The sequence below is a fragment of the Anabas testudineus genome, chromosome 2, assembly GCF_900324465.2.
Source record: "Anabas testudineus chromosome 2, fAnaTes1.2, whole genome shotgun sequence".
Taxonomy (NCBI): Eukaryota; Metazoa; Chordata; class Actinopteri; order Anabantiformes; family Anabantidae; genus Anabas; species Anabas testudineus.
Window position 1 is genome coordinate 27975685 of NC_046611.1, and position 22502 is coordinate 27998186.

The window sequence follows — 22502 nt, forward strand, 5'->3', positions numbered from 1 at the left end:
AGGGTTGAACCGCTCAGCTGCATGTTCAGAAAACGAGGCCTGTAGTTCAAAACTGCAAAATGTTGTTTTTAACACATAAACATTTTTTAACAATCTGCTTTCTAAGTTCTAGTTCACTTGGTTGTGGTTGAGTCAGGTACCCCTCACCTCTTTATTCAAATGTTCCACAAATTAGCCATAGATTTATACATTTACACCCCCCCACCACCAACACCACCCCGCTCCATCCAACCCACAGGTCATGCCACTTAACTTCAGTCTGCCCCCCTGCTGTAATAGGTTGTGATAGAAAGCCTCCAGGGAAGTTGACTTCTCACTGAGAAGTGATACTAAAAGTAATTGCAGCTGAAACCCTGTGACAGGGGGGCTGTGCTTTGAAAAGGAAAACGGAGAATACAGCACAGGGAGGATGGCATTTGAAATAAGCATAGAGGATATTTGATGGGGAAGAGAGGGTGAGGGTAACAGACTGGGTGGGCAGAGAGCAAAGAGTACTGCCCTCAGCCGTTTCCTGTAATTTGACCTCAATGAGAAAAAAAACAGCAACAGTCTCCTAATTTGCATATTTCTCCAACTCATCTGCATATGTCAGCAGAGCGGTGATTTTTTTTTATTCTCCATCTTTTTTTATTATAACAGTTTGGTTTTAATTTGAGATGACTAATTTATTTAAACCTGGAGTTAAATGCAGAGTACGTTCTCACTGTAATGAATCTCATTTGCTTAATGATTAGAAAAAAACAGGGGGCTGATGACATTTTCATAGAACATAGCCAAGGTTTCATATCATTAACTTTGAATATGAGTTGTTACCTTAACGACCCCACTCACTTTATTATACTATTTCTTTTTAATGAGGCCGTGGATGTGGTGCCTGGTGTTTACAGATGACACAATACCTGCACTGTAAAAACAAAAGGTTTTATAGCAACGAGAGAGGAGAGGAGAGTCCATCTGCAGATAATTCACGAAAGCGCTTAAATTTTAGTAATTTCACTGTAAACTCTCCCTCAAGAATCAGCGGTTTCCTCCTGGCAGGGATTAATAAGAGCTGAAGTCCAATGACTATTACTTCAACCATCTTTTTTCAAACATTTTCCTAAAACCAAAACCACAATTTACATAACAACAGCAAAAAAAAATAACAAAAAAATATTCTTTCCCACACAACTCAATAGAAAATAAATGATTTGCTGATGTTTCTACTTGAACTTAAACCTAATTATTATTAGGTAGTTATTTCCAATTACCATGCTCCGAAAAAATGAACTTTGCTGGTTTGGTTTCCAAAAGACGTAAACGGGTAATACGTGTAGTACTTTATGTTTATGTAAATTGTGAAAAATGAATGTGTTTATTCAATTTTTAATTTCATTTAATATTCTTAGAGGCCCTGAGAGATGACATGACTGTGAATGACGGCTTGTAAGTATGAGGCCGAGTGAGACAGCTGGTAAACAGCACTTTAACTGATCAATTATAACGGGGATACCAACATTGCTCCTGGCCACGAGGTTTCTCTGACCTCACTCTGTCTCGTTCTCCTACACACACTTACAATATATAAAGGTGTTGTTATTATCTCTATACAGGGTCAGTACCTGCTCCACACACTAGAGGCTCAATAGGTCATTATCATATCGTACTATCCATAACAAAAACACACTTTTAGTTTTAGTTAGGTCTAACCACACAAACGAGTTGCAAAGCAACATAGATAAATACAAGTAACAACACTGACTGACCAATGTGTTTTCATCCCACAGCGTCACATTATGACACTTCATACAGTTGTAAATGCTGCTGATGCTTCGTCTCTCATTTGGTGTCTCCTAGTGACACTAAATCTACCCTTTGGCATCTCTATTTGATTCTGCAGGAGTGGCACTATTTGATGCCATACGCATGTCAAACTTGTTGTTATGACAACAGTCATAAATGTTCAGTTACAGTTGTTGAAACATCACCGTACCACTCCACAGCAGAAACAATAGCAGTCGGTAGAAAGTGAATACGACTGACACCTCAGTGGCCTGACACCACTTGAATGGACTGAACCGGGCACTGTGATAAACAAGGCTCTGTAAATCATGAGTCATGAGTGACTTTTGTCTCAGAACCTAAACCTGAAATAATTCAGAGTGCTATTCTCTCTTTCGCTCTGTGGAATGACTCTACAGTATTTAGTGAGAGCTGCTCGTGTCACGCTGTTTGAGCTGTATGGGTTAATAAACACTTAACAACAGCTTGTTAAGCTAATAAGAAGCCTTCTTGAGGATGATTTGTCATGGATTTTCCAAAGTGGCCAAAAATGATTGGATGATGCTTTAAACTCAAAACCACTAAACTCATGGACTGGTATTTTAATTAAACACTAAATATGGGTTACAGAAGAAAACGTCTCCTATATATTGTATCTGTGTCTGTCTTCCTGTAAAATACAACTTCAAAGTTTGTCTGAAGACGTCGAGTGGCTGCAGTGAACACGACACTGCCACCAGCTGTTTACTATATATCCCTCAAAGAGCTGTCACAACACAGCAATTCGCCATTTTTACTAATCCTGAGTCAAACTTAACCCAGATGTCTTCGTGCCTAATACCAATCAAATCGCTTTGTTTGGACAGTTGTTGTCCAGTGTTTTTGACTGTGTAGGCCAAAAATAAGCGTTACACCAGCTTCTGGCCGTTGGACGTGATTTGAGGTGTCACAATCCAAAATGAAATGTGTCTGTTTAATATGTTGTTTAAAACCCAATCATAACCAAAAGTTTTGCAGCATGGTAAAAACCTTTAGCTGAGGGATAGACCAAGAGTTGCGGGCATGTCTTTGTTTAACTGTGACAGGCATAGATAAGCAGAAGAAAAACAGATTAGTGAAAGGTTAAAGGCAAGCTAATTCGCCAATTTGCATAGTGTGCTGTTGAGGGCCGCTTTTATTTTCCCTCGCCCATGAAATGAATTACAGCCTGTCTGTACAGTACAATAGCCAGTGGGCCTTGTTGTCAAAGTGAAGGGCCAGGGGCCTCGATTAACAAACTCAAATCCAAGTGCCAGTTGCATCTCTGAGGTAGACACTCATAACATCATCATTGGACAAATAAAGATTATTCATTAGGTTCAAATGTCATTAAGAAAGACACATGCCCTAAGAAAACAGTTAAGGTGCTGCCCACAGCGACTCAGAGGAACAGTCAGTGATTTGTGTGTGTTTGTACACAGCTTGTTTCAGTATAGTGTTAACAGCATTTGATCTTGAGGAAAGACTAAAACACTCCCTGTTCAGGCTAAATTAAACAGCACATGACACACAGCTGATCAGTTGGCCCTTTGAAAAGCAGCCTCAAACAAGGCTGGCGTGAAATCGACATTTGGACAGGAAAACACGGAGTCATCTCTGTATCTCCTGATCCTCTAATGTTGCACTGCTGAGGTTTACACACACACACACACACACACAATGAACAATCTATCCATCTCAACGACGCTACAGCATTTCACAAACTTTGACCCATTCAAAACCAGCGGTCTTTGAAGTGAAATCCCGAGGGTACAAACACACGGTCACACTCACACTCACTGCGTCTTCTTCAGGGCTGAAGGTGGGAGGATGAGCTGGCAAAGAAAGATGCTGTTGATGAGGCACAGCGATGGGGTGAGGGGATGGAGGATATGGGGCCCTGACAGAGTGGTGATAAGCCCCACAATAGACTCCAGTGTGTGGCATTTAGCATTAAGAGGAGACCCACACAAACATTAAAGCATACACATGTCCAGTCTTAACATGTACTATTGCTATGTATAATGTATGTCCACACACAAACACACACACAGGTCATAGCCAGAGGGCGGGAAACTTTGCCTTCTTAACAGCGCTGGAGGACTGCCCTTGTGACTTTCACAGCTGTCATGCTGTTCTCTACAGCCTTCATTCATCCTCTGACCTCAGGGACAGGGGCATGTGATGCCTCACACACACACATGCACACACACACACACACACACAAACTCACACAGTTAATGTACACAGATACATAGATATGGAAAAAAAAGAGGTGACATGGTGTTATTGTGGTGTGTTATTTGTGGCCATTTCCCTGCAAATCCTGTGGACTGTATGTATTTGGGTAATGCAAAAAAGATCAGTTATTGATGCACGTCATCAAATTAAAATACGCTTAAACAGTTTTCGAACAAGCACATTCCTCATTGTGGCCCAAAAAAAGGTTAATGGTAGTTAATGTGTAGAGTTCTTCTTCATCTCCTTGAAAACTTGTTGAGTAGTAATTAGGTGGTTGCTTATCCCATGCATTCACTCAATAAAGCATAAAGACTCAGCTGCTTGGTCATAAATTGAATTTGAAATGTAAGAAAACATCAGACTACACACAATCATTTGTGAAACTGGTGAATCATGTTTTTAGAATTTCTCTAACCCTGCTTTTATATGAAACGCTGCCGCCCTCTCTCATGCTTAGAATCAGTTTTAGTAAGCACAACATGCACTGCTCTTATTTTCAGCCACTTTTCAAGGCCACGGTTCCAGCTGTAATAATAATAATCACCAGAAAGACCCCACAACGACTTCCTGGTGAAACTGAGAAACGTTTCCCACAAGAGTGAGGAATGTCAGCAGCTAGTCTTGAAAGCACAGAAAGAAACTTTTTCTGAAATGTTAATTTCACGTAAACTCCACAAGCCTGAAGAAGCTCACCGAGTTAGAACAATCACACATCCACTTTCATACAAACATGGAAGAGTGACAGCGTGTCCCTCAAGGAGGAGCGCTGCCATCTCTCGCCGTGGTGGTCATCAGCGATAAACTCCTGTCAAGTTCCATCTTACACCCTAACGCACTAATACACACTCACACACTGGTCTGTCTCAGGGCAGGACAGGCTCTCCGAAGGGGTCAAAACATGTTGTCACATACACCAGGGAGCAGTGTTGTTGTTGGCAGTCCCTACCTCTTCACTATTGTTGGTGTCACCTCGCCACAGAAGACCTGCTGAGGCCATTATCGTGCCAGCATGGCGGGGACACTTTGGGCCAGGGGGACTTCACCCTGGCTAATACCAGGCACCCAGCTTTTATTTATTTATACAGTACAATGAACAAGCAGTACTTTCTACTAATTTTGCAGTAATCCTGGTAAAACTGCCTGGATCCCTAATTTTCTAATAATTTAGATGCAAGTTTTGTGTGAGAGATGTGTAAGTCAGTACCGTTATTCTCCATGTTGTTTAAATTAATTTTACATTGTGTATGTTTATCTGACACGTGCTTAAGTAAATCACAACATATGGGGAGTCACAAAAGGACGAGGGTTATGGAAGGGTAGTTCTATTAAGTTTTTGTTCGACATTTTTATGTCATGTCACTAGAAAAATTCATTTATTTAATTCATTCATTTAAAATGTCTTTGAGGGCCCCAGTACATTTTGACAATTGATGACTTTAAACTTTAAACCATCTTAAATACTGATGCACTTTTAGTCTTTAATGGTGAAAACAACCGACTTGTTCTCACTGGCTTTTGCAGGTTTTTGTTCAATATTCCATCACTGTTTCCTTTCACACAACAGAACCTGAAATCCTCAGTTGATATCATTAAGATTATGTCTGTAATTCAAGATTCAAGATTCAAAAAAATCCCCCCCACTACAGGATCATTTGGGCTTGCGGTATAATCCGTTCGACTTGACCATCACCCCTTTGACTGTCAGGAGGCACGAATCAAACCAAATATCTGCCTGAATAAGAAGAATAAGATTAAAAGAAGAACATAAAGGGAGATGATCCCGACATGTCAGTGGAAATGAGAGAGGCACCATGGACTGGATTACAGTTCATTACAAGGAAGAAGAACAGGACAGACTCAGAGATGGCATCTGCCTAACTGACCACTAACATAATGAAATAGTAAACATTACTGTCATTACTGTCATTAATTCCTGTAAAAAAGTTAGGTGAGTGATTGATTATCTTTTAGGCTTTTATCCTATTGTAGGATATTTAACACTATCTACTAGCCTAGGATTCATAGAATAAGTGAAATACATTCACAACCAACAAAATGCCAATGAAATGCAAGTAGGTAAATTAATCATTTCCTAGAGATGAACCTCTTACTTGAAAAAGTACTTGGGAAAGTTGTCATTCTGTTTCTCATGCCCTCCATCATGTTGCTGCACTACTTAAAACCAATTCAACTATGTTTCCCATTATTTATGACCTGGGTTTGACTAAATTGACAATTTAATCTTTAAAGCTTAGACCAGGCACCTTTTTTATAAACTCAACAGTTGTTTCAAATCGCACCTTTCAAACAGTCTTTCCTTGATCATTTCCTGTGATGTAAAGGTTGACTGAGGAAACATTTAGTGTTTTGTTTAATGTCATTTCAGATCAATATGGCTGACACTCACAGCTGTCCCACAACTGGGACAAGAAGAGGTAAAAACCTGCCCCTGGCACTGTGGAGTGTGTGTGTGTGTGTGTGTGTGTGTGTGTGTGTGTGTGTGTGTGTGTGTGTGTGTGTGTGTGTGTGTGTGTGTGTGTGTGTGTGTGTGTGTGTGTGTGTGTGTGTTCATTCATCATTGTGAGGACCAGCATGAATTTTTAACCATTGGACTGAGGACAATTTTACAACTTAAGGACATTTTAGCCGGTCCTCACTATAAGAAGGGTGTTTAAAGACTGGTGGTTAAGACTAGGGTTAGGTAGGTGAGACAGTAAGTTGGGATGGTTAGGGTTAGGGTAAGACAGTACAAGTGATACATTTTAAATTGATACACATTGATACAGAGTAGATTAACATGGCCTACGTGACAGTAGGGGATAGGGAATGCATTATGTCAATGAGTGTCCTCACACTGACTGCCACACAAAAATATGTGTGTTTGTATGTGTGTGTGTGAGAGAGGGAGCATGCAGGGTACATACGTGTATGCTGTAATTTTTTTTTTCATGTGTCCGAGCACATGCATCTGCTACTATTCACATGTATGTACATGCATGTATCTCTGTGTCCATCGGTGCTGGTCCTGTCTGTATGTATTTCTGCATGACGTGTTCTCCTCCATCCACAGTTTCACTCGATCCAGTCCACCTTTCCTGATTTTTGTTGTAAGGGGTTTGAATATTTTTGGGGTTTCTTTTTTCCGACCAGGAGGATAAATTAATAACATTTTTAATAGCACCCTCTCTACCCTCCACTTTTTGCTCTTCCACAACAAGGGGCCAAATCTCGTCAGCATTTCCAGCCCTGTGAGCTAATTTGACAGCTCACGGGGGTGATGCTGATTCCACTTCGCAGAGACAGGTACCCTAGGGCTAGCCAGCTGGATCGCAGCGGATGCTTACAGATTTGGCTTTAGCTTCATGCTGGGTGTCATCTGTCTCTTTGGTCTGGCGCGGGATAATTTTTGTGTATGTGTGCATGTGTGTGTGTGTCTGCCCTGACATCATGTGCCTGAGCAGTTTGTGCCTGGCAGGCCTTGTCTGTCCAGGTTGGCCATCAAACACAGCCAGCATGGCCCTAATCTGACGAGGCACTGCTCCAAACATGCCACAACAGCCCAAGAAGTGTGTGTGTGTGTGTGTGTGTGTGTGTGTGTGTGTGGTCCCAGGGCAGACCCCCCTTTTTCCTATTCCTTGCCTTTCTCCTCTGTTCAGTTCCAATATCACCCGACACACACACACACACACACACACACACAAGCTGAAGAAAAACTTCAAAAACCATCAAGTGGAGCTCTGTCGATGCTTCCCCTCAACCTCACAGCCTCAGCTCCTCCTCTGTTCACGTTGCAGTGTGTGTAGCGTGCACACGTGTGTATGTGTTCAAGTGCGTTTGGGTGTGCGTAAAATGCCACAGCCAGGAGAGGCAATGGTGCACACCACAGACAGAGAGATATCATCATCCAGCGCTCCGTCCACCTCACATCTGTCACTTTAAATTTGGCCACTTTGTGGAACGCTGTGCCTCAACAGGTTTAAAGCCTCCCTCGACCCTAAGTCCACTTCGACTCTGCCTCTTGGAGAAAGAGGCAATCCCTCCCCGTGCTAGGACGGGAGAGGACAGGGGGACAGCCCCCCATGGGAGACATGACAATGCATTTCCAGTTCAACTCCAGACAAGCCCCAAAATGGTGGCATGGGCCTGGCACAAATGCTAATCATAGCCGACATACTGGTTTACTCCTATGCACACACATTTCCGCTGCTTCCTGAAGCCTGATTGCCGATCGCAGAAAGGAAAAGGACAGTTAACCATCACAGCAAGATGCTTCTGACAAGGTTTTGTTCTGTTTTGCTGCAAAAGAGAAAAGCTCTTTCCTTCCCTGAAAAGCACAGGATGACGAATACATATGTTGATTTTCAGGCTGTGAGCAATGTGCAGCCACTGTGTCTTCCCATCAGGCCTTGGGACAGAGTGACAACAGGGTAGTGTCACGATACACAGTAAACTGCCACTGCACAAAGGTCTTAAGTGGTGGTTTATTTGGTTCTTTACCTTCCTGCTGTATGATATTTATCATTTTTTACTGTCTGCTTTTCACCTGATTTTCTGCTCTCACCCCCACCTCCTTTTTTATGGTGGACAGCTCTGCAGCTTCCTGCCTCCAGCACATGGAGGGATGACAGAGTGGTGGCATCGGCAAAAATGACCTGCTTGCTGCCCAGGGACTGAGAGAGAGAGAGACAGTAAATGATACTGTGTAAGGAACTGGATTTCAAGACAGAGACGCAGGTAGGTGGGCTGCTGAGCAGCAGGTCCTCTCATAGTGCCTCTCTCCCACCCCCACCTCCCCTATAACCCAGAGGCCTTGGCATCCAGTAACACCCCCCTCCGTCCATTCCCTTTCCCCTTTTTCAACACCGCCCTCCGACCTGTTCAGAGCAGCGGTGCAGTGAGTAGCGTTCAGCATGTTGTGAACACAAAGCAGGGGCCCTGCGGCCCTCCGCCTGGACCTTGGTGTCAGGACCCAGCCGGGCTGAGAGAGACGGAGAGAAGATGAGAGAGAGAGAATGGAGAGCAGCAAAATACAGAATAATTATACCCAGTGGGTAAAGCATGCACCGCTGTTACAGGGGCGGAGTGGTCAGGCCGGGGAGGAGAGACACACAGAGTCAGGAGCGTCACCGGGGTGAGCTTGCAAGGCCAGTGGGCATTTTTTGTAAACCACACTCACAGACCTCCCACTGCACTGCTGAAGCACAGTTTGTGGGAAGTGCTTCAGGAGATCATCTGGCCACTGTATATACAGTCAAAATCACATCGTATTCAGAAGCCGTCCCTTTTCACACACTTCATTGCTGCTGATTTTATTTTAAATTGATAAAACGTCTTCATTTGGCCCTTTTACCCAGATAATTTTTTTTCCTTTTAGTTTCTTTAAAGACAAAAAACCTCATGAGGAGTCTTTGTTTATTTCTGTTGTCATATTTTTTTTGTGTCTTGTCACATTTCCGTATAAACGTCTACTGAGAGTTTTGTGTCCTGGCATGCGGTGTTAATTGTGGCACCCTATATAAACAGGTGTGTGCCTTTCTAAAGTACATCCAGTCAATGAAATTGTGCCACAGGTGGATTCCACTCACATCCTACACACATCCAAAAGACAATGAGAGTAAACAGGAAGCACTTGTTGTAAGTGGCCTGACAAAGGATCAGAGAAAAAGAGATTTCAGGTTTTGATTTTCAATAAAAGACGTCTTCCCTTCTCTTTGCACTGGTTCCATCTGGTTAGATGGTAAATTGCATACTTACATTACATTTAGTTATTTGGCAGCAGCTTACTTATTGTGTGCAATGGCTACAGTGCAATGTCATTTTATTTATTTTGTGAAATTTCTTTAAATAGTGTGATTTTTCTAATACTATTTAATTTAAAAAACTAAATAGGTAAATTATTGAATATAATTATTGCATTTTATTACTATGAATTGAACTAATAAAATAAACAAATGTAAATTAAATGTACCTGGACCAGAACATAATTTAATCCTACCACATGTTTATCATATGGAGAGAATAAAAATGAGGATGGCTGTTAAAGTATGTGATGATACATTTATTTGTTTTATAAAGTTTTACAATGTCTCTCCTCCTTGTAACAATACTGGAGCGTTTCCCAGACAGGCTTTGTGTTCGGCGCAGGGGTGTCAAATAAAAAGCAGAATTCCCTTAATAGACCTGTGGCACAGAGACACAGAGATACACAGGATCTGCTCTCATGCTACGGGCTTGTTTGCATGCAAACTGCAGGCCAACATCAGAACGCTTGGAGATAATGATGCGCAGGGACAAATATTTTTCTTGTTACGTTGATGTTGGCTCGACTCTCCACATTCTTTAATTTTGTGAAATGCACATTTTCGAATAGGTGAATAGCTTCTAAATAATATCAATGTATTTGATATATATTTAGCTTTTTATAGTACTTTACTTTTTTTACTTTACACAACTATAAATGTACAAAAACAAAACATGAATTCGATGATTAATACAGAAAGAATAATCTAGGTAAATATTTCAGGAATCCAAATACAACAAAATACACTAATAATAACACTAATCAACCAGGAAGATTAGGTTTTGTTTTGTTTTTTGTTTTTTGTCAACAGCTTTACTTGCATGTGAACACAGGATGTTTCTCACCTAATTAGAAAATCTACAGTATAATAAAATATGCAACTTGCATAAAGTAACGCATGAGACAATTTCAATGGTTCTTATTTTGTCTTGTAAACCGCATTAAATATTTTATGATAATAAATGCATTTTATCTGGCCTGTCTACCATTCTCTGAGTTGTCTTCATGTTTTTAATTTACCCCTGAAGAGTCACGAACAAAGAAATGAACAGCGTGCACAGTCCTGTCACCAAAGCCTTTCCTTGTTCGGACATGTGTATTGTCAGAGATCCTCTTATGCTTCTTCACGCAAACACAAAATCAAGACTAATGGTGCACGTAATAAGTGTTTAACAAAACAACGGAGGGGACTTAATAGATGCCTTAATAATTTTGTCTTAACTCAGCATGACAGTCCTAATGAATTCAGGCTTCACAAACTTTGGACAACTAATATGCAACATTTGCCTCAAACAGTGCCTCTTGTTACTCTGACTAAATATCTGCATATACTGTGCTCTTGCCAAGAGTGTTGTGTTTATTCATATATTTATGCCAATATATTTGCATTTCATGAAGTCTACTAAAAGCATTTGCTAATCTAAGATAATTCAGTCACTACGGTTTTTCCAGCACTAGATGTTAAAACTGATGTGAGAGGTTTGGTGCCATCTTGTGGTGTCAAACGTTACATATGACACTCTTCTAACTACTATCACTATATTCGTTGTAAAATACCCTCTGGCTGCTGGTTACCCTATCTATTAGATAATCAAGATTTAATAAATGTAACATTTGTTAATTAATGTAATTTTGTCCAGATACTGTGGGATTTTCCAGAGTGTATGTAGTGTCTACCGAAAGGAAACCAAACTAAAAGATGAATGATGGAAAAGTGCCCATGCAGATCTATTGGTAAATCAAATCTAAGTTTCCTATTTAAAATTTTATTGAAGTAAACGTAGGCTACAACAGTGTAACTATCAAAATATATTAAAACACCTAAAGTAGTGCAGAATTTCAGAGTAATGTAGGGGCCTCTAGTAAGTGACCTCCTTACACTTAACTTGACCTTGTACCTTGTGCGTCACATGTGAGTCACTTTGGATAAAAGCATCTGCCAAATAACTTAATGTAATGTAAATGTAAATGAAAACTATACCAGTAAACTATACTGCTGAGTTATGATCATGTGTGCATTCACTTTAATGATGCAGCTGGTTGGTAGTTGTTAGTGATTTAGTCTATCCCTGGGCATCAGTCTTATCCTAATAATACATTATAAGCTGTTTGTTTATTACATTTTGTTTTATTAATGTTCAAAAGTTAGCAAATAGTATGATCTTTGTCTTGCTGGAGGAAGATAGACATTTTTATTTTTTATTTTTGTTCAAAACCTGTCAACCTTAAAGTGATTGTCCTCGCTGGCCGCATTAGTGAATAACTTCTCAACCATTAAAGTCCCTCGTTATAATTTAGAGGAAACACTTGTCCCAGCACAGCTCAACACTGACATCTGCTGTCCCCGGTGCGCAGGACTGCGGGACATCTGCGGTCACCAGAGACCGTGTGGAGGTGTCCCGCACTCACACGTCTCGCTGTCTCACGCACAGGTCCCGGAGGAACCCACTGCATTTGAACCGATTCCAAAAAGACCGACCCCCGCGGGGAACTCGTGTCCAGCGCACCCCTCTGTCACAAACATGGTTCAGTCCACGACCTCGTACCCGGATGTAGATTCCTGCGCAGTGAACACGGCGCAGTCAGCTGACGTTCACTCACCTGACCACGATTAGCATTGATGTTATTATTATTATCCGGTTTTCACAACATGTGTTACTTTTTTTTTTTAGGAAAGACGTTTCCTTAACGACTGTCTAGGCTCATTCTTTCATAATTAGCTTAGCATTTGAGACATTTAGTAAGTTATTAGCAGCTAGCACGTACAGCACTGTGTAGGTACATTAGCTCCTCCATAGGGAAACGACCGTGTATTTCATTACAGGAGGTTATAATAATGGAGAAGATCTCTAAAGGTGAGGGGGATTCCTTTCTGTTGTTGTAAATGGTTATACTCCTTTAACTTTTAAAGTTCCTATCTTAGACTGGTGCTAAACTGAAAATGGATAGAGAGATAAAAGGCTATAATATCATTTGACTGGATTAACTCTGGAACTCCCATTGACAGCTGTCACCTTGTCTTTAAAATGCTGAAGTGTTTGTATGGTGCAGCTGTGTCAAATAAAACAATGCAATGCAAATCTTGGTTGGAAACAATGGCAATTTAAATATACTCTGCAGACTTAAGGTGAAGCTTAAGTAAAGTTTGTAGAGGACATAGAGCACAACACTGGTTCATCTGCAGGAGGATACCCTACACCCCAAACCTTTAGCATGTGTTGTCAGTTAACTGAGAAGGATCATTTGTGATTAAAATGGTGTTTACAGTTGATAACTGTTCAAACTATAAACTGACGTTTGAGCAAAGCGAAAACTGTAAAATTAAAAGCAAACTGTACAGATTTGGTATCCTGTGTGCTTTTCCTATTTAAACTGAATTTAATTTGATGTGTGTTGCAGATGTGGGTGATATCCAGTCCCGGCTGTTAGACCACAGACCGATCATCAATGCTGAGATCCGTTACTTTGCGAGAGAGTTTGAGGTATCTAAAGTAAATGTGTGATGAGCTTCAGGCCACACAACCAGCTATAGAAACCCTTTTCAAATTGCAGTAGTCGGATGTAGTTTAATAGTGCGAACCTCTCAGTCATCAAGATTCAATCCCTGCGTCCTGTCTCCTATGAGGTCCAGGGTTTCTGTTCTGCCACTAAACCACGGCTTTGCCATTTGTGTGGAAGGATCAAAGAAAATAGCAACAAAATGTAAATTAAAATGTACAAATGTTATGATTATTGTTATTAATAATAATTTAGGGGTACAGGATAATGTATTGTTGCTTGTTCTTGACAAGGCTAGGAAACGATTGAAACGTACTTTCTTATTCATTTTAAGCAACGTGTTAACACTAGTTACTCGTCTACTGGCTAAAAGGAACAGGTGTTTAGTGTCTCGTGCGATGTGCGGATCACAACACATCTGTAAGCTTTTCTCTGCTGCTGTTCAGGAAAAACGTGGGCACAGGGAGAGCAGACTGCTGGAGAAGCTCAATAAAATGGTGGTAGAGACAAACGAGCAAATGCAGCCCACAGATTTGGAGGAAATGAACCAGCAGCTATCCGACATCATTAAACGGTGTAAGTCTGCTCTCTCAGATTCACATCTGATACTTTGTGCTAAAAGTGTGATTGTGTGTGTAATATTCATACCTGACCTGACACAGAAGCCATGTACAGTTGGCTTCCCGACATACACTGCCTGTCCAAAAAAAAAGTCACACGCTCTAATATTTCATTTCCACCTTTAGCTTTGATTACAGATTGGTTGTTTGGTTGTTAAACAAATGAGAATCTACTCACTGCATCGCTTAGCGTTAAATAACCTGTTGCCAGCTGAAAAATAATCATCCATTCAGTATTTATTCAATGGACGGCTCTTACCTCTTTGCATAAATCCAGGTGATGACTTTTTGGGGGGGGCGGGCAGTGTATTAACAGCCTTTCCTATCTTGTGGTGTGGATTTTGTTTTAAATTGCTAAAATATTCAATCACCTAGAATAACTATGTGAAAAACATTATTTATTGTCTCATTAAACCAGATAAGGTTTTTCCCTAGAGTCCTTTAAGCCCCTGGGAAACTCCAGTGGGTTGTCCTTTACAGTATAGCTTCAGTCAAATAACTCACCATAAAGGCCTGATTGATGGAGTATGATGAATCTTTGCAGAGGTTTTCTGAAGCTCTGTTATTGACTATTGAGTTCTCAGTCATCTCCCTGAACAAGGTTCTTTGTGTCCAGTTGCTCAGTTTTTCCAGACAGCCAACTCTAAGAAGAGTTCTGGTCCCTCCAGACTTCTTCAGACTGTGGTCATGGAAACACACACAGCTCTAGAAATAGTTTAGACCATTGCACTGATATGTGCTTCACTACAATTTTAACACAGAGCTCTGCAGTATGCAGTTTTATCTGTTTAAAATTAAATCTACATCACAAAACACGAAGAGGTCTGAGTATTTTCTAAAGCCGCTGTATTTAGAAAGACAAAAATTAGTTGTTATTATACCTGTCAGTTTACATTTGTCCCACACGTGTACATCAAAATCAAAATTGTGTCTGATTTACATATTGTTAGCTATGTACTGTCTTTCCTCCACTATATGCTCCGTTCTCTATACATATATTATCTATTTAGTTTAGAGTTGGATTAAAATTTTGAAATGATTTATGACTTAATGATTTAAGTTATTTTTTCTTTTTCTTTATCTTTTTTGCACCAGTGGAGGCTGCTAATCACATGGCAGAGAGAGTCCAGCAGAGGGAGCAAGAGGCTCATCAGGTAAAAACAGGCGAATGACCAAAGCAGGAATGGCCAACCCTTGTACTTTTGAGCCACTGTCCTGCTTGTTTTCCAGCTATCTGGAAACAAGCAGGACAGTTAGTCCAAGGTTGGCCGCCCCTGGACTAAAGCATATGGGCACATTTTAATAGCCTCATAAAACTAGATTGCATGAAATGAGAAAGGCATTTTTAATTTTGCATTCTCTCCTTTTAAGTGACATAATTAACTTAAACCTTTTGCCGCCGTTGTTGTGTCCGTCTTCATCTTAACGTGTCCTTCCAGAGCACCCAGCTGCAGACGAACATGGAGCATTTGAAACATGAGTGGGAAGAATTTCTGAAGGAGCAGCAGAGATTAAAGGAGGTGGTGGATGAGGAGCAAGCAAAGGCTATAGGACAACTCAGCACCAAGTACAGTGAAATGAGAAAGGACTTGACCAAGTTTTCACCCATCTAGACAGCTGATGTGTGTAAAGGCACACTCACTCATAAGAACACTTGTGTTTAATGCAGACATGGACATCTGTTTTGCACATGAGAAAAGAACATAAATCGTATCGAGTAAGAGTCAACATTTTCTAAAACATAAATATGAAAGTGTGATTAACAGTATGGCAGTTTGTCCCATCAAACTCACAATTTCTTGTCCTAAGCCAGTGGAATGTGCACACCATGCAAAATGTCTGGAATATGTTATTTTTAAACAAGCAACCATTTGATTGTTCCTTGGCTGTGAATTTCTCAACATCGCAAGGTTTTTAATGGATGGCTGCCTGAAGTGAGGTGATGATCAATTTGCTTCAGCTGCAAGGAACCCCAGAGATTGGCACTAAAACGAGATATTCCAAGCAATGAAAGATCTTTACATCTTATGAAAGTCCTCCTGAGCAGGTGTGTTTAAAGCACAGGTCAGGTGTGGTGGAAACAAACTGAAACAGTTTCCACAGTAAATTAAGCCTTTGACATTAACAGCAACAACTCTGTATGCTAAAATGCACTGAAAACAATTTAAAGCAGCTATATTTTGTTTGCACCTTCAATCTGATTTTAACGGGTCACAGACAGTGTTATTTCCATTCAAACCGAGAAAGAAAAACATCAGATGTAGTTATCTAGTGTGAATTTCCTTCTTGTGATTTATACATTCCATCAAATGTAAAGGTTTTCAGAGGTTCCCAAGCTTTGTGCATAATCCACCAAATGATAAACACAAACTGTCGAAATGAAACCAGTTGTATCATCTTTGCGTGTCTTGACTATGAAGCTGAGAGCCTGATGTGAGACACTAGTGTTTTGCTTTTGCGCCACACAATGTTGGGTTTATGGACAGGTTAATGGATGGGCGAGTGCACCGGGCACATTCCTGGCATGGCTGAGGACAGAGATCATCTTTGACAGTGTAATAAAACAAATTTTTAAGATACCCTCACCACTTGCCAAATGTCCAGTTGCCATGCGAAGAAATGGTTTTGGATCCCATCTGTGAGATGAGGTCAAATAAAATATGTGAACAACAAACTAAGCAGGCATCGGAATCTTTTTGCAGAGTTTTTGACACCTGAGAGCACAGTTGAGGGACAGTATCCCTTTCTTTCCATTTAGTGACCTGTCATACTCGCATGCAAGGCTCCTATTCAGTTGCTCTGACTGAGTGTGTGAATCTGCTGTCAGAGCAGGATACCGTGGCTGTCAAGTCATCAGAGATCAGGGTGGACACGGACGGCAGCAGATTTTTGGAGCCAAAGATCCAGCGTCAATCTACCATGTGTACATCTGCATGTGTGTGTTTGTGTGACTGGCTGCAGCTGTCCAACATAGAGACAGACGGCGCATCAACAGTTAACAAGTAGTGACAATATAAAAATATAACCGACTTCTGCCAGCAAAGCACATTTCTGATTGCTCTTGCTTATTTTTTTGCAGTTTTACAAAAAAAAAAAATGGATGCACAGGCAATGTGGCATTTAAAAGTTTGTGAATCCTTTAAAATTCTCTTATGATCTAAAACATGATCAGAATTTCACAAAGATCCTAAAATAAATAAAGGAGACCCAACTAAACAAATGAGATAAAATTTCTACATATATATTTATTTATTGTGGCAATTTCATCCAATCTTAATAAACCTGCAGATTCAAATATCAATGTTCATGAGTCCAGGATCAGGACAATAATAATGGTGTTCATGGCAGAGTTACAAGGAGGAAGCCGCTGCTCTCCAAAAAGAACATTACCATCCGTCTACAGGTCATGTGGATAAACTAGAAGGCTACTGGAAAAATGTCCTGTGGACAGATGAGACCTAAGTAGAACTGTTTGGCTTGAATGAGAAACATTATGTTTGGCAACATCCAAATACTGCATACCAGCATAAGGGCACGGTGGTGGCAGTATCATGATTTGGACCTGCTTTGCTCAAGTTCAACTACTTTAAACACGCACGTTTTTTCTACCAGTGAACAGTAAAAGCAAAAGAAGCCATTGTGCTGGGCTGATGTTACCCACAATGTTACGTTGAAACTATTGGTGCAAAAAGGGGTTTACATCCGTAACTGAAGGCATTCCTGTACTTCTGCCACACACAAATACACTGCTTAAAGAAATTAAAGGAACACTTTGAAAACACATCAGATCTCATTAGGGAAAAAAATCCAGCTGGATATCTATACTGATATGGTTTACGTAATGTGTAAGGAACCAAAGGATGCCACCTCGTTTAATAGAAATGAAACCAATCGACCTCCAGAGGGCAGAATTCAAAGACACTGTTTTAGAACTGTGAAAAAATGATGCAGCATGTTAGTCCATTAATCGCAAATTCCATTGCAGCAACTCAAAATGGTAGAGATACCTATTGGCACTCTGGGTGCCGTTGTCTAACCTATAGAGGTCTGTGTGTCCCTCCATGGATCTGCCTCTCTAGACCATCACTGACCCACCACGAAACAGGTCATGCTGAACGATGTAACAGGCAGCATAACGTTCTCCACAGCTTCTCCAGACCTTTCATGTGTGTCACATGTGTTCAAGGTGAACTTGCACTCATCTGTGAAAAGCACAGGGGCCCAGTGGCAGACATGCCAATTCTAGGCAAATGCCAGTCGAGCTCCACGGTGCCGGGCAGTGAGCACAGGGCCCACAAGAGACATCTGACCACCCTCATGAAATCTGTTGCTGATTGTTTGGTCAGAGACATTGACACCAGTGGCCTGCTGGAGGTCATAAGATACCAGACCTGCTGGTGGTTTAAGGACCTTCTACAACCCCCTCTGCTGCTTAACTGACCAGATGAATATCCCAGAAGTTCAATTGTCATGATGCTAAACTCGGATTAAAAAGTGTTCCTTAAATTTTTTTTTTGACCATTGTATTTAAGATTGCCTCATTCTATATCTAAAGAAAATAATAAAAAAATGTTTTCAGGTCTTAGTGAAAATCAGAAATAGATAAAATTCTAATGGATTCACAAACTTTCAAGTGTTGCTCTTTCTAGTTGCTCTGGGCTCAGGCAGGGTCAGAAAAGCTCTCAAGTAGTAGTAGTAAGTACCAGACCAATGTCAATAATAACATACTCTTTCCAAGCTGAATTGACATTGAGCAATCTGGGATTTAGATCCACATCTGTTTGGGGATTGCAACAACAACAGGTCTCAGCATTCGTGGGAATTTGGTTCTTAGTCAAAGTACAGGACGAAAAGTAAGTAAAGCCAGAAATCTCAGCACCTGGTGAAGTCATTTCTGAGTCACTTGTATTGATCAACAACCTTATTCATGCCCCATTTAGTTATATAAAACAGGAAAGGTCAAACCTCAATACTAAGGGCTAACACTATATTACATTTTAGAGAGAATTTAGTCTGTCCGGATAGATATCCATCAAACATGAAGAGGAAACCTGCTCATACACTCCAGAGCATTACCCTGTAACACAACTCCATGTGCAGACAAGGGTTGGGCCCAAGCTGAAGTCGCCTGTTATCATCCTCCTCGGCCTGCCTCATGTCTCTGGACGTTGGTTGGCTTGTTTTTTTTCTCATGTGTCCATTGGAGAGCAGTGTGTTCTTCCTGTTTTGCAGGGCGAGCAGCACTCTCAGGCCATGGAGCTGCTGGTCCCCGTGCCAACATAAATGGTATAGGAAACAGCAGCACCCAGCTGGAGCCCTGTTGGGCAGCAGACAGAGATATGATGTGTGTGTTGGTTAATGTAATCTGATGCACTGTCAGAAAAAAAAAGAGATTTCCACATCCACTGGAACAGAATGAAATGTGCAGATAACCTGTAATTAAGACATTTGGTACAAAAACATAATGTGATCTAAATATTTCATGGTGGGAACTGTTGAAGCTTTCCTTAGATGACAGAGCAAAGTCTGGTCACCAGGTTTATCGTGCAGCCACACTCTGATCTCTGTTCAGTTTAATCAACTGATACGGGCTCTGAATGGAGGCATTTGTGCGCATCTGGGTGCGCAATGAGCTCGAGTGTTAACCAGGAAGCCCAGTTGTCCCTGGAATGTTTTTTTGGCCTGATGATCTTTCAGTTCAGTCAACTGATGAGAAAATAGCAGGTCTAACAGGAGCAACAATTTCAGTATTTTGCGCTGCAACAATAGAGCCGAGAGGCATCCAGTCACCCTCACTCTTCTGACAGCTTTTGAGAAATCTCAGCCTCTCCATGCTCACTCTGTCTTTTGTGCTGCGTGATGGGCCCCTGTTACTCAATTACTGAGGGGTCCAAAATGAAAATACCAGTGAACAAAAGCCCAGTGCTTCCAAGTTAATAACCTAGCATAACAGCACCCCAGGGTGTCAGTGATGGGCCCTGAGTGGATGAAAATGCAGGTTATAATATGAATTCTTTGGCAATAGCAAACTCTCACCCAGTCGATTGTGTGTGTGGGGGGGGGGAGCTGTCAAAGCTGCAGTAAAACTAAATAAGAAATTGATATTTATCTAACGTGCAGGCCTTCAAAAATGAGCACTGGGTGGCTTATAAAGGCAATCATTGAAAAATTAACCTATAAATGCCAGGACTTCCCTATTAGCAGGCGCTCATATGCTCCCTGGTGAAGACAGACACAGTAACATGTCAGGTTTTATTCTGTACAGTAAGCAGAGTCCGTTTTTTAACCTCATTCAATAACTGCCTCAGACTTTGGTGTAATAGAGAGCATAAGGTCTAATTAGCTGAACTGTATGTGCTGTTTTGCATCTGTTCAGTTTCAATAGGCAGTCTTTCCAACAACAGCTCCACTTTCCCGCCAGGTCCAAGAAACACACATAAGAGCAAGAGCAAAAACAAACACGGGGCTCAGTCAATCACTGGGAAAACAATAGCAAGTGAGGATGTGGAGAACAGCCTGTCATCGGCTAACGGCCACCAGCCGCAACAAAGCTGGTTGTTGTCTAGATTCCTGATTCTTGGAGGAATGTCTGGCTCCGCTGCCAACCACATACCTTCACAACGGCTTTGAATTTTGCTCCTTGTTTTCTGTACCAGGTAGGTATTGTCCTGAGGTTGCCCCTCTCTGAATGTTATGATTTCAGTTCAACTTTAATGCCTTAGAATGTAAATTTCTTATGTTTTTCTTTTCTTTTTTTCTTATTGTTTTTGTTTTCTATCTTTTTATCCTCTTAAAATTAAGATATTGTTTATTATTAAAATTTAAAGCTACGAAATGTAACTTTTAGAAATCACAGCATTAGTCTGACATTACAATAACCTACAATAACAATAATCAAGCAATGGTCATTCAGTGGCAAGAAAAAGTATGTGAACCTTTTGGAATTTCATGGTTTTAATTTACGGCATTAATTTGTCATAAATGTGATCTGATCTTTATCTAAGTCAAGAGGGTTAACAAATTAAATATGCCTAAAGTAATAACACAAAAAAAAATCTAATCTTTCATGTCTTTATAAAGAATAACCATAAAAACCTCACAGTGCGAGTGGAAAAAGCTAATTGGAGTCAGGTGCATAAGTTAAGAACATTAGTTTGAATCTACAGAATCTACAGTCAAGAATTATTGATTTACATAAAGCTGGAAAGCATTATAAAGTGATGTGAAAGACTTTAGAAATTCACCAGTCTACAGTTAAACAATCTACAAATGGAGACACTTTGGGACTGTGGCTACTCTAACAAGAAGGGGGCGACCATTAAAATGACCCCAAGATCACAACAAACAGTCAATGAGATAAAGAAACAACCCAGAGTGACAGATAAAGATTTGAAGGATCATTGGAACTGGCCAACATCTGTGTTCTGCAGGAAAAACAATTCCTCCTGAATGATGTGCAGGTCTGATCCACAGCTACAGGAAGAACCCGGTTGAAGTTATTACTGCCTTGGGGTCAATTGGGGGTAATTAATTCCACTATCACTATGAGCTGTTTATTGTTGTTCAAAATAAACAAATGACATAAGATTTTTTTTGTTGTTGTTGTTGTTATTGTTTTAGCACCGTATACATTTTTTATTAAGTGTGTAAATCAAAATGCAAAACAATTATTACCACTAACTTGTAAAAATGTGTAACTTTACCAAAACTCTAACCTAAACCAAATTTCTTTTTTTTTTTTTTTGCCTACACCTGACATCATATGGAAGTGTTTCCAAAGTTTGGCCATTCACTTTAGAAGGTGAGAAATATTTGGACTGTAGAGTATGGATGGGCTCCAAGAGACATTTTGAGTAAAATTAATCAAGGGTAACAGTGAATTAAATGCAGTGTTGAGGCAGTTTTTGTCATCATCCACTATAATGACTTTATCTGTAAAAAGCTCAGAGTAAGTAAGTACAGGAGGACGTATACAATAACAAATAGAAATGTTTTTTGACTTTTCCAGTTTGGGTGTAGGAGGCTAAGAGCAAGATTGTCAAATGAGTTAGAACTATGTTTAGGTCTAGGGTTGATTAATAAGATTTAAAATGAATAAGTAACTCACTGGGTATTCAGTTTGAACAAGCTCATAAGACCCTGCTGCAGTCCATTCACACGGCTCCATTACTAAACTTCCTGCCAACTCATTGCTCGCTAGATTTACATCTTCTTGTTTTGACATTGTGATATGATTTAAATCTCATTTGCTGGTCCCGAGAAAACCATTGGCTCTGAGTCATGATGATTGGTTGGTTATAAGTCATCGTCTGGGTATTGATTTGACGAAATAAGTCGTGGAGCAGAGATGAGAAAGATAAGCACAATAAAGGATTATTCAAGGCCTTGTTGTTGTAGGTGTAGTCCTCTGTAGTTATTCAAGTAGCAGATATCTTGCAGAACAAATAATGTGTGAGATTACATATATTTTGAATAATTTTTTGTAACATCGCCACCCTCCATGTGGGAGACCGGGGATTGAATCCTGACTGTGGCCTACCTCCAGTAGGGCTCCTTAGGCAAAA

General features: G+C 40.5%; 1 protein-coding gene across 1 annotated transcript; it reads left to right on the top strand.

The window, feature by feature from the left end:
• The first annotated feature begins 12400 nt into the window (after positions 1-12400).
• bloc1s5 (biogenesis of lysosomal organelles complex-1, subunit 5, muted) lies at positions 12401-16621 on the top strand. Its single transcript, XM_026361132.1, has 5 exons — positions 12401-12675; positions 13220-13302; positions 13765-13894; positions 15034-15092; positions 15378-16621. Exons 1-5 carry the CDS (start codon positions 12657-12659, stop codon positions 15549-15551), a joined length of 465 nt encoding a protein of 154 aa, XP_026216917.1. The 5' UTR covers positions 12401-12656; the 3' UTR covers positions 15552-16621.
• Positions 16622-22502: the final 5881 nt, after the last annotated feature.